The sequence below is a fragment of the Chiloscyllium plagiosum genome, unplaced genomic scaffold (genome assembly GCF_037043375.1).
Source record: "Chiloscyllium plagiosum isolate Xiang-an unplaced genomic scaffold, Cpla_swu_hap1 HiC_scaffold_32, whole genome shotgun sequence".
Lineage (NCBI taxonomy): Eukaryota > Metazoa > Chordata > Chondrichthyes > Orectolobiformes > Hemiscylliidae > Chiloscyllium > Chiloscyllium plagiosum.
Genome location: NW_028270170.1, coordinates 44755048 through 44768755, shown reverse-complemented (window position 1 = coordinate 44768755; position 13708 = coordinate 44755048). Strand labels below are relative to the sequence as shown.

The window sequence follows — 13708 nt, the reverse complement described above, 5'->3', positions numbered from 1 at the left end:
CCCTTTGGCAACCTTCCTCACTGTCCACAACTCCACCAATTTTCACATCTCTGCAACCTACTAATCAGACCACCTGCATTTTCATGCTCATAATTTGTGTATATATCCCAGCACTGATCCTTGCGGAATACCATTGGTCGTAGGCCTCCAATCAGAAAAGCGAGCCTACACAACTACTCTCCGTCTTCTATGAGCAATCCAATTTAATTTTCAACTTACCAACTCACCATGAATCCCAAATGACTTCAAGTTCAGAAGATTACGTCCATGTAGATAATATGCACTTCCCTACCCTCATTAATCATCATCTTCAAACAACTTAATCAAGTTTGAGACCAGACCTCCCCTCCATGAAGCCTTTCTGACTGTCCCTAACAAGTCCATTGTTAATCCTGTCCCTAAGAATCTTCTCGAATAATGTTTCTGCCAGTGATGTAAGGCTCACTGGCCTATAATAATCTGGATTATTCCTCCTTAAAGGAACAACAATGATTATTGTCAAGAAAAGGAAACAGCTTGCTTCAGCACGTCAGGCAGCATAGTTTGAGATAGTGATTGTTCATATTCTTGTGACCCTTGACCCTTTTTTACAAATCATGCCTCAGACACTGCTTGCAGGATCATATCTTGTGTTCTCATCCTTCTGAGTAAATAAATGCGTTGTCTTTTCTAGACTCATTCTCTAATCTAGACTTTACCGCTTGTTACCAACTCAACCAGAGGCAAAAATTTCCAATTTTTTATTGGAATCTATATGACTGTGTTAACTTTGATAATCGTAATGTGAAATAACTCTTCATTTCTGGAATTTTCATGGTTTCAAGTACTCTTCCAATGCCCTGAATATTCCTACTATCATGAGGTGTCAAAAATTGCAAGTGATTCTTTGGATATGTCTTTTTCTCGCGTTTTGTACAAATTTGGTGTTACTGTTCAGCAGAGCTGCTTTGCACAGAACAATGAATTTCTCTTTGTGGTCTTTTTCTGTCTACATTCATAAAGATCTATGTATCTGTACCCTTAGATTTTCTGCTGCAGTCTATTATGGTTGTTATGCCCAGATAACCTTCCATTTTTTAAAATTGTTGGTACCGCAGCTTGCACAACATTAAATTGAAACAACTAGATATATCTTTGCCTGTCTGTTTTTTCACCATTTTCAAAAATAAACTTTGTTCTGGACTAATTCCATTCAACTGCATTTCAGAATACCTAGCATTTCCCTCTCAACCACCCCACAATTCTTTCCCAATTGTCTTTCCTGGATTTCTGCATCAAATATAAACATTATAATTTGGAACAGAAGTCGGCCATTTGAGCCTTGGGGCCTTTTCTGCCATTCAATAACATAATGGTCAATCTGGTTTGAATTCAGAATTCCATATTCCCTTTAATCCTTGATTTACATTGATCCTCTTGCCCAACAAAAAATTGATCTACCTCCACATTTAAATGCTCAGTGACTTCACCTCTATTGTTTTCTGAAGCAGATTTTCCAAAATTGGACCAGTGTCTGAGAGATAAAATCCACTCAACCTGGCTGAGTGCAGTTCTAGCAATACCCAAGAGGTTCAGCACCATCCGAGCTGAAGCAGCCTGCTTAATTTGACCACATCCGCAAATCTTGACTCACTCCACCACCATTATAGTGAGCAGCAGTCTGTTATCCTTAAACAGCATTCCAAACCTAAAACTACCTCCATCAAAAGGAAAAGGGTCATAGGGCATGAAAAAAGGTCCTTTGGCCCAACTTGTCCATGTCAACTAGGTTTCCTAAACTAAATTAGTCCCATTTGCCTGCATTTAGCCCATATCACTTGACAGCTTTCCTATCCATGTAGCTGTCCAAATGTCTTTTAAATGATGTAATTGTACTTGCCTGTACCGACTTCCTCTGGCAGGTCATTCCATATATGCGTGAAAAAGTTTCCCTCTGGTCTCTCTTTAAATTAGATTAGATTACTTACAGTGTGGAAACAGGCCCTTCGGCCCAACAAGTCCACACCGACCCGCCGAAGCGCAACCCACCCATACCCCTACCTTTACCCCTTTAACCTATCACTACGGGCAATTTAGCATGGCCAATTCACCTGACCCGCACATCTTTGGACTGTGGGAGGAAACCGGAGCACCCGGAGGAAACCCACGCAGACACGGGGAGAATGTGCAAACTCCACACAGTCAGTCGCCTGAGTCGGGAATTGAACCCGGGTCTACAGGCGCTGTGAGGCAGCAGTGCTAACCACTGGGCCACTTCCTCTGTCACATTAAATCCACGCCTTCTAACTTTGGACTCCCCTTCCTAGTGAAAAGACCTTTTACTCTTCACCTAATCTATGCCTCTCATGACCATTACAAACCTCTAAGAAGTCACCTCTCAGCCTCCTGCATACCAAAGGGAAAACATTTCAGTCTCTCCTTATAACTCAAACTTCCTAACACGCTTGTAAATCTTTTTTGCATCCTATCCAGCTCAGTGAATCCTCTGTAAAGCAGAGAAACCAGAATTGCATGCAATACTTCAAATCTGGCTTTACCAATGTTTTGTACAACAGTAACATGCTATCCCAACTCCTGTTCAGTGTTCTGACCAATGAGGCCAGAACTGCCAAACATTTTCTTCATCCTGTCTACCTGTGACGCCACTTTAAAGGAACAATGTAAATGCACCACTTGATTTCTCTGTTCAACAACACTTGCCAGGGCCCTGGCACTAACTGCGTAAACCCTGCCCTGGTTCGTCTAACCAAGATGCAACACCTTGTATTCATCTAAATTAAACTCCATCTGCCATTCCTCAGTCCACCGCCCCAATTGATGGAGATTCTGTTGTATCCTTAGATAACATCCTTCAATGTCCACTGTAAACCATCAATTTTGGTGACATCTGCAAACTTATTAACCATGCTTTCTATACTCTCATCCAAATCTTTCATATGAACTATGAACAACAGTGGACCCGCACTGATCCTTGTAGCACATCATTGGCAGCACAGGCCTCCAGTCTGAAAAACAACCTTTTACCACTGCCCTCTGTTTTCTACCAATTTTGTATCCAGTTGTCTAGCTCTCCTTGGATCCCAGGTGATCTAACCTTGCTAAAAAGGCTACAAAGGCTTCTTGTCGAAACCCTTGCCAAAGTCGATATCGACAATGGACTACAGCAGTTCAGGACGGCAGCATACCACCGCCTTCTCAAGTACAACTAGGAGTGGGCAATAAATTAACAGCCAAGTCCCACAAGTGAATTAGAGAAAAAAACTAATAACCCAAAATTTTAAAATAGTTCTGGACTCATCCACAAGGGACAACATTCTTTTGATGCCTACTTTAAGACCATTCATGGTCTTAGAAACATAAATTGAATCACCCTTCATTTCTTATGAAGTCTGTCCATTCCTTTCTAGTAAGACAGTCTTACTAGATGTTAACTGTTGAATTAATTTATTTAATTTGAGCCATTTGACCTGTCTGACATTTTGTAAATATTTGACATTTCAATCACTATTGTCACGATGTCCTTGTGAATGCTTAGAAGCAGTAGTCCCTTTAAATGTTAACTGTTCCCTTCTAGTCCTTCGATGTTCTCACTCATCTGATTCTTCTCTTGTCCTTGACAAAGATATTGAAACGCTCTGCCTCGTTTAACGCTTTGTATTTGTAACTGTCAGACTTTGTCTTTTGCTAGTGACTGCTCTTCCATGCATTTGTGTTTTCAGACCACTTCAACTACATCCTTTTAGGGTCTGTCAAGTTAATTCCTCTCCTCATCATCCCACAGCTTTTTTTTTGTGTTTATCTATTTAGGTGTATTAATCTACACTTGCTAATTTGAGGTACAAATATTCCAAGTTGAACATAGTGCTTTTAAAAATGATCCAGTTCTCTACTGAATTATTGAGCTACGTGCCTCTACAACCTTTAATTTAGTTTTGGAGTGTCCTCAATTTCTTATATCACTATTAAAACAGGATCATTGATGCCTCTGAATCCCATATCATGTTAAATTTAATAAAAGAAATTTGAGGCATTTGGCCTATCTCACAAGTGACTCATGTGGTATATAAATTTCAGTACCAGTGTGATGCTTGACCTGCAGGCTGTGTTCCCGAAAGACTAGCGAATCATAACAAACAATAAATCCCTTCAGCAATTTGCAAAAGCAAGATACTGCCCGAACCCTCCCAATTCGCACTTTCAAAACTCAACAGTATCTTCTGCTGGATGTGATTCCATGGTGGGGCAGTGTTTGCGAAACCATCCTAAGTGTGTGATTAATTATGGTGGCTGCATTAGTAGGGTTGTCAGTCGGGCCTATAGTGTGACTCACCTGTGTGTACTAAAAGTGCACATGTACATACAACAGGGTTCTGTTCTTTATACACAGAACGTAGACACACCATGGCTGTTTCAGCTCAACAAAATAGGTGACAGCTATTCTTCGGCTAATTTCTTGGAGCAGTGATTTAACCAATCAATCTGCCTGGTTTGAAATTCTCCCATGGAAATGCTAGTATTAGAGTCCACTTGCCAGCTCATGCTCTCGTACAGAATAAATGTTTTCCCTTTCCTTTCGTAATTCTTATGAATTGTCTGAGTGCAAAACAAAAGCTGTTTTTAGCAATACTCTGCCTCAAGTGTTTACATTTGAATACTGTAGAAGTCCTTGTGCTGATTAAGTTGCTGATATTCTTAAGCTGCCTATGTGCTCAGTTGTGTACATGTTTTCAAATAGGAGAACAGTAAAAAGCTGAAGATGAAGTTTCCACCTAAAATTCCGAACAGGAAGCCAAAAAACAAAACAAGTAAAGGAGGCATAACACAGCCAAACCTCAATGACAGTCTAGAGATTAGCAAACTGGATTCTTCAGTCATTTCTGAAGGCAAAGTCTCCTCTGTCACACCTCAAGTACAGGCCTTTAATATACAGAAAGCAGCTGCAGGTGAGTGCCATGTATCTGAAATCAACTTGTAATGGGTTGGCTCAATTTGTCTTCACAGACTAAAAATACTTTGTTATATATAGTAATTCTGTGACCTTCTATCTTTTAGAGATACTGTTGAGATTTATAATTTTCTAGCTTTGGTATTTGTGTAACATGGCACCAGCAGTTTAATTTATCTGGAATAAAATGTTTTCCTTTTATTTTCCCCAAATCAACATGTCATTACCTTAAGAGTCTCCAAGGTTTTTACTCTTCTAGTCTGTAGTTTCTTTCCCCTTTAAGTTTGTACTCTGATCCCTTGCTGTGGAATATTTCATAAATGTTTGTTACATTCCGGGACCTCTTTGATCATGTAATTTATGTGAGCCATTGACATCAGAATGTTTCACTTAGTTGTATCACAACTATGCTCAATCCTGGCCTCCCATGAATCCTCACTGCCTTTTGCAGCAGCAGGAATCCTGGTTGACTGGTTTCTTTTCCCCTTTCCCAAAAGGCCCGGTGGTGATACCAAATACTCTTGTATCAACTGACTCTCAGCAGTTACAAACTCCTTCACATCCCACTTATCAAGGAAAATCACTGCATAATCTTCTCACATAAGTTTGTGTTTGAGTTGTTTTTGTTGGTTTTATGCTATTACCCAACGTAAAGATGGTTATTCCTACTGTAGGATGTAAACTTTTCATTTCCCAGTTGCAACTTGTCTCACTTATCTATTGTCTTGCTGCTATGCATTAGTCATTGAATCTTAAAGTTTCAGCACAAGGGAAGGACATTCAGCCCATGTCCACACTGGTCAACCCAGACCTTCTCAGTCATCTTCCTTTTGAAATATGAGGAGCCCAGATTGCTCCAGTATATCCACAGAATTCAAACCCGTGATACTTGGAGCTTCTCTGTACTGTCTCCTTTGCTTGTCTACCTGCTGTTTTGGTGAGACAAATGATACCCAATTCTCAAACCAAGTCTGAGTCCACAGGTGTCAGTGTTTGAGTCCTTGCTAATTGTTGTTTATATAAATGAGCTGAAAATGTGTTGCTGGAAAAGCGCAGCAGGTCAGGCAGCATCCAAGGAACAGGAGAATCGACGTTTCAGGCATTCCTGAAGAAGGGCTTATGCCCGAAACGTCGATTCTCCTGTTCCTTGGATGCTGCCTGACCTGCTGCGCTTTTCCAGCAACGCATTTTCAGGTATAAGATCCACCCCTCAGTCTCCTATGCTCTAAAGAAAGAAGTCCTAGCTTGTTCTGCATTCTTTCCAGTTCAGTAACATCCTTCCTATAGCAGGGTGACCAAAACTGAACACAATATTCCAAGTGCAGCATCACCAATGTCCAGTACAACTGCAACATAATTTCCCAACTTCTGTACTCAATGCCCTAACTAATGAAGGCCAGTATGCCAAAAGACACCTTCACTGCTTTATCTATCTCTGACACCATTTTCAGAGAACTGTGCACTTGAACTCCAAGATTCCTCTTACACGACACTCCTTGTGAGCTCCTACCATGAAACTCTAACCTTGATTTGACTTTCCAAAATGCAAGGCCTCAACTTAATTACATTAAACTCCATTTGCAATTTCTCTGCCCACTTCCCCAGCTGATCAAGGTCCTGCTGCAATTTCTGATAACCTTCCTCAGTGGTCACGATACTGCTCATTTTAAGGTCATCAGCAAACTTTATTAATCATGCCTTGTACATTCTCATCCAAATCATTGATATAGATAACAAACAGTAATGGGCCCAGCACTGACCCTGAGGCACTCCACTAGTCACAGGCCTCCAGTCTAACAAGCATCTCCCACTATTAACCTCTACTTCCCACCATTAAGCCATTTGTGTATCCAATTTGCCAGATTCCCCTAGATTCCATGCGAGCTGAAAATGTGTTGCTGGAAAAGCGCAGCAGGTCAGGCAGCATCCAAGGAACAGGAGAATCGACGTTTCGGGCATAAGTCCTTCTTCAGGAATGAGGAAAGTGTGTCCAGCAGGCTAAGATAAAAGGTAGGGAGGAGGGACTTGGGGGAGGGGTTTTGGAAATGCGATAGGTGGAGGGAAGTCAAGGTGAGGGTGATAGGCCGTAGTGGGGTGGGGGCGGAGAGGTCAGGAAGGCGATTGCAGGTCAGAAAGGCGGTGCTGAGTTCGAGGGATTTGACTGAGACAAGGTCGGGGGAGGGGAAATGAGGAAACTGGAGAAATCTGAGTTCATCCCTTGTGGTTGGAGGGTTCCCAGGCAGAAGATGAGGTGCTCTTCCTCCAACCGTCGTGTTGCCATGGTCTGGCGATGGAGGAGTCCAAGGACCTGCATGTCCTTGGTGGAGTGGGAGGGGGAGTTCAAGTGTTGGGCTACGGGGTGGTTGGGTTGGTTGGTCCGGTTGTCGCAGAGGTGTTCTCTGAAACGTTGCGCAAGTAGGCGGCCTGTCTCCCCAATATAGAGGAGGCCACATCGGGTGCAGCGGATGCAATAAATGATGTGTGTGGAGGTGCAGGTGAATTTGTGGCGGATATGGAAGTGTCCCTTGGGGCCTTGGAGGGAAGTAAGGGGGGAGGTGTGGGCGCAAGTTTTGCATTTCTTGCGGTTGCAGGGGACGGTGCCGGGAGTGGAGTTTGGGTTGGTGGGGGTGTGGACCTGACGAGGGAGTCACGGAGGAAGTGGTCTTTTCGGAACGCTGATAGGGGAGGGGAGGGAAATATATCACTGGTGGTGGGGTCCGTTTGGAGGTGGCGGAAATGACGGCGGATGATACGTTGTACATGGAGGTTGGTGGGGTGGTAGGTGAGGACCAGTGGGGTTCTGTCCTGGTGGCGGTTGGAGGGGCGGGGCTCAGTCTCAGTCAAATCCCTCGAACTCAGCACTGCCTTCCTGACCTGCAATCGTCTTCCTGACCTCTCCACCCCCACCCCACTCCGGCCTATCACCCTCACCTTGACCTCCCTCCACCTATCACATTTCCAAAACCCCTCCCCCAAGTCCCTCCTCCCTACCTTTTATCTTAGCCTGCTGGACATACTTTCCTCATTCCTGAAGAAGGGCTTATGCCTGAAACGTCGATTCTCCTGTTCCTTGGATGCTGCCTGACCTGCGCTTTTCCAGCAACACATTTTCAGCTCTGATCTCCAGCATCTGCAGCCCTCACTTTCTCTCATAGATTCCATGCGATTCAACCTTCCTGAGTAGCCTACCATGTGAAACCTTATCAAAGGCCTTACTGAAATCCACATACCCTACATCTACTGCCCTATCCTTGCCAACCTCGCTGGTCACTTCATTAAAGAACTCTAACAAATTTGTGAGGCATTATCTCCCATGCACAAAGCCATGCTGACTACTTGTAATCAAACCCTGTCTTTCCAAATGCATATATATCTTAACTCAATCTTCTCAACTAACTTCCCCACCACTGATGTTAGGTTTACTCTTCGATCGTTTCCAGGTTTTTCTTTGCAATCCTTTTTGAATAAGGGCACAACATTCCTCCAGTCTTCTTGGACCTTGTCCATGGCTAACGACAATGCTAAAATATCAGCCATGGCCCCCACAACGTCTTTTCTAGCCTCTTGCAGTGTTCTTGTATATATCTAGTCAGGACCAGGAGATTTATTTACATTCATACATTCTAATGCATCCAACACCACCTCTACAGTGATTATGGACTGTCCCCAAGATATGACCTCTAACTTGCCCAAGTTCACAAAACAAAGTGCAGCAGTGTGTCATCTTCATTGTACTAGAAGCTCACTGATTTTCAAAATTCCATTAAAACACATTCTTGTAGTTTTCCTTTCTCCCAACTTTACATGATTCCTTTCTAGTCCTGGACAAATTAAAATCCTTCATTTACAAACTCATGGTAATTCTTAAATAAGAAGAACAGCTCAGAATCTTGCTGCCTGATTAATCTTTATCAGGAATGTTATTCAAGGTCTTAATCAAGTAATCCTGAGGGCTAATTTCCTTCAAAAGCTTGATGTAGCGATGATCTTTGGAGTTGCTGTTCACTTTGTCATCGAGGCTTGTTCTGTATTACTGAACAGTGAGACTTCCTTTTTTTTTAATCAATGCCAGATGGACTGATGAACCTTCTGCGTGAAATGGGTAAAGGCTATTTGGCACTTTGTTCTTACAACTGTAAAGATGCAATCAGTATCCTGAGTCAACTGCCTTCACATCACTACAACACCGGTTGGGTACTATGTCAGATAGGCAGAGCACATTTTGAGCTGGCTGAATATATGCAGGTAAGTGGATGGCAGAATTAACAAAACATGTTTGAATTTGTTCTTGGGAACTTTGGATATAAGGAGAGTAGAAAAACATTTAGACAAGGAATTATGATTGCCAAAATGGGCAAAGAAATGTCCTTGTCTGACAGGATTAAGGAAAATCCCAAAAGTGTGTGTGTGTGTGTGTGTGTGTGTGTGTGTGGGGGGGGGGGGGGCAAGGTAAAGGTGTGTGTGTGCGCTCGGCAAAGGTAAAGGAGGAATTTATGTATGGAGCTGGAGGAAGTGGTGAGGTCCTTAACGAAAGAGAAAGAGGTGATGGTTCTTGCAAGGGGTATATTACAAAGCATGTCAATAAGAAAGAAAGGTGGTAGTATTGTGTGTTTTGAGAAGCATTAAGGTAGATATGTCCCTAGGATAATGTGATGTATCCCTGAATGCTGAGGGAGGTGAGAAAGGAAATTGCTGGGGGCCTTGTACAAAATCTTTGATTTGTTTTCAGTCACAGGAGAGGTCCCAGAGAACTGGAAAATAGGCAATCTTGCTTCTATGTTTAAGAAGTGCCGCAGGGATAATCTGGGAAATTACAGGCTTGTGACCTTTGTTAATGGCAGGGAAATTATTGAAGGAGATTCTTAGGGACAGGATTTACACACATTTGGATAAGTATGGACTTATTTTCAATAGGCAGCATGGCTTTGTGCAGGGGAGGTCATGTCTCTCAAACTAAGTTGAGCTTTTTTGAGGAAGTGGCAAAGATGATTTGAGCATTGGACATTGGCTGTTGTCTACATGGACTTCAGTGGGGCCTTTGACAAGGTCCCTCATGGCAGGCTGACACAGAAAGTGAAGACATATAGCACCTACAGTGAGCTGAGGAGATGGATACAATGCTATCTTAGTCATAGACAGAAAGTAGTAGTGGAAGGGTGTTTTACTGACTGGAGATCTGTGACCAGTAGTGTTACACAAGGATCAGTGCTGGGATTACTGTTGTTTTTAATATATATAAATGATTTTGGAGGAGAGTGTAGGTGCGGGTTAATAACTTTATGGTTGATAGAAAGATTGGAGGAGCTGAGAATAGTGAGGGGGATTGCTAGAGGATACAACAGGAGACTTAGGCAGAGAAATGCAGATGGAATTTAATCCCAGCTAAATGTGAAGTTATGCATTTTGGAAGGTGGAATGCAAAATGAAAGAATATAGTAAATGGCAGAAACCTTACAATCATTCACATAAAGAGGGATCTAGGCATACAGTTCCAAAATTCCCTGAAAATGGCAAGTGGTTAAGGTGGTGAAGAAGGCATTTGGCGTGCTTGCCTTCACTGACCAGGACATCAAGTGGTTATAGTTTTGGCAGCACGACTTAGCTATAACATGGCTAAGAATTAGGGAGCAGTATCCTGCAGGATGCATACCTCCATGGCAATAGTGTGATTCCAGTGGGGATCAGTTTGCACAGTTTGTTCTGCATATGCGCTGATGTGTACGCTGACATCGCGCCAGTTTCTTGCCATTCTGTGTATGCATGAAGTTGGTGCCGATTTTCATGCAGTTCTGTGCATGCACCAATGTCAGCTAACAACAGAGCAGCTTTTTGTGAAAGGACTGTGCAGTCAGCAGTTTTCTTAGATTTTTCAAATGTACTGTGTTAAATTTAGTTTCGGTTAGGTTAGATTCGATTCCCAACAGTTTGGAAACAGGCCCTTTGGCCCAACAAGTCCACACCGGCCCTCCAAAGAGTAACCCACCCAGAACATTTCCCTCTGACTAATGCACCTATCACTATGGGCAATTTTAGAATGGCCAATTCAACTGACCTGCACATCTTTGGACTGTGGGAGGAAACCGGAGCACCTGGAGGAGACCCACGCAGGCACTGGGAGAATGTGTAAACTCCACACAGACAGTCGCCCGAGGCTGGAATCGAACCTGGGACCCTGGTGCTGTGAGGCAGCAGTGCTAATCACTGAGCCACTGTGCCGCCCCAGTTTCATCACTTTTGTTTCATTAATAAATATAACTTCAACCTTTTTTCAGGCTGTGCTATACTTTGCGTTTGACATCTGGGTGATTTTTGAGCGATTGTGAGTGATATTTTTAGCAGGTTTTCCCTAACCCCACTTTTCCCGTAGGCCCTATTATTTCTATTAAGTGATTTTTGAATCAGCAAGGTTTTGTGAGAATGCAACTATGGCGTTATAGGAGAACTAACTATATAAAAATTAGCAAGTCATGTTGTTACTATTTCGAACTTCAGTTAGGCCATGCTTTGAATATTGTGCAGTTCTGGTCACCACACTGCCAGAAGGATGTGGAGACTTTGCAGAGGGGCCAGAAAAGGTTTACAAGGATGTTGCCTGGTTTTGGAGGGTGTTCGCTATGAGGAGAGATTGGACAAATTTTATCTTCACTTGAATGTTGAAGGATGGGGGGGGATCCTGAATAGAAGTTTACAAAATTGAGACACATGGATTCAGTGGACAGTTGCAGTTGTTGTGTATATGTTCGCTGAGATGGGAAATCGTTGTGCAAATGTTTCATCCCCTTTTGAGGTGACATCCTCCGTGCTGCACTGTCGGTTGGAATTTGCTTAGTTTCATTCCAGTTGCCAGTTCTGGCTGTCAGTCTTTTCCCCAGGATTGAAATGTCAATTACAAGGAATCTTGTGAGCTTAAGGTAAAAGGGGGAAAATTTAAAAGAGATGAGGTGCCTGGAAGACATTGCCAGAGGGGGAGGTAACATGACAACAACACTTGAGGCATCTTGACAGGTAGGTGATTAAGCAAGAAACAGTGGGATTTGGACTACATAGAGACAAAAGGTTTTCAGTTCAGTGCAGTACTGTGTTGTTCTGTTTTTAAACTGAGGGATCTTGACACGATGCACGTGGAAAGGATGTTTCCATTTATTGGAGAATCTTGAACTAGGAGTTAATATTTAAAAATCGGGAGGCACCTATTTAAGAGGAGAATTTTTCTTCCTGACGGTTGAGAGAATTTGGAACACATTTTCTCAAATTTTTATAAGGCATAGATTCTGATACGCAAGGGAGCTTAAGTTTATCAGGAGTGATCAAGGGTGTGGAGTGGTCAGATAAGCCATAATCGTCATCAATGACAGAGCAGGCTCAAAGGGCTAAATGGCGATACACTCCAAATTTGAATGATCATATGTACCAGTTAATGGAATCTAAGCTATAATAGCTCAACAATAAAACAAGTGAGATACACTGACACAAGATCTGCATTTTCCCAGACCAGAAGGGAACCCTCTAGAAATAGTAGGCAATGACTAGTGAAGTTTTAAACTCAAAATGATTTAACAGGAACAGTTGTGCAATATGACCAGCAGCTTACTACATGCAATCAGTGTATGAATGAAGTGTCTCGTGTGTGCTCCCCCACCATCTCTCACCAGTTCTCTGTTCCATGGTGGAGAATGGCATCCTGCTTTTAAATGGGAAACAGGAAGTTCATACTAAGCTGCCTTAGGAAGGAGATTGACAAAGAATGATAGCATTCCTAATTTTCCTTTTTAACTGTCTCTGTCCCTACAGATTGCACATTTTGCCTTCCTTTATTGAAGTCCCTGGACATTGACTCTTGCTGTGTGAGGTTTCATGTATGACATTGTAAGCTACACTGATGAGTCCAGAACTAAAAAAGATATTGAGTTAATGATCCAAGTGTCTTTTCAGGTTGGCATAAAGAGTTCTGTTTCAAGGATGGAAGAATTCCTCTTAAGTGTTATCTTAATCATAGAATCCCCATAGTGTGGAAGCAAGCCATTTGGCTCATTTTGAGTCCACACCAATCTTCGAAAGAACATCTCACCCAGACCTATTACCCCCCAACCTACCCCTGTAACCTTGCATTCCCCATGGCTACTGCACCCAGCCTGCAAATCCTTGGACGTTATGCGACATTTTAACATGGCCAATCCACCTAACCTGCACAGCTTGGGACTATGGGAGGAAACCCATCCAGACAGAATGTGCAAAGCAGCAGTGCCAACCACTGAGTCAATATCATCCCTGAAAAAACAAAATGTTGTCACTAATCTAATGTTGTTTGAGATCCCATTGTGCAAGATTCAGCTGCATTCCTGAAAAATGATTTTTAAAATTTCAGTTGTAATTCATTGCTGCTAACAGACACAGACACACACAGACACACTCGTCTTCTCCAAAAAGTGCTTAGTTACAACTGAATGTGGCCCACAACTAACAGTCGCTGCACTCTTGAGCTGGCTCATCATCACTAACCCTGCCAATTTAATTCTGTATCTGAAGTCTTTTCCTCCCATTTCAGGCAGAGAGGATATTTTCAGAGGTGAGGCGCATTGAAAGTTTCCGGGTAGAGGGTATGGAGATCTACTCCACAACATTGTGGCACCTACAGAAGGATGTGACCCTCTCTCTCCTCTCCAAGGATCTGACTGAGATGGATAAAAATACACCAGAGGTGAGTTGTCATTTGATCTCTTTTAAAGGGGTTCATTTGGATTTGTATTTAAGATGGAGCCCAGA

The 13708-nt window shown here is 42.6% G+C and overlaps 1 protein-coding gene across 1 annotated transcript in view; it reads left to right on the top strand.

Moving 5' to 3' along the window:
* The window catches only part of cdc27 (cell division cycle 27), a 147536-nt gene that overhangs the window by 107421 nt on the left and 26407 nt on the right, over positions 1-13708 (top strand). Inside the window, exons 11-13 of the mRNA XM_043675341.2 lie at positions 4736-4943; positions 9018-9190; positions 13491-13643. Coding sequence (XP_043531276.1) covers positions 4736-4943; positions 9018-9190; positions 13491-13643 — 534 coding nt within the window. The remainder of the gene's footprint in view (positions 1-4735; positions 4944-9017; positions 9191-13490; positions 13644-13708) is intronic.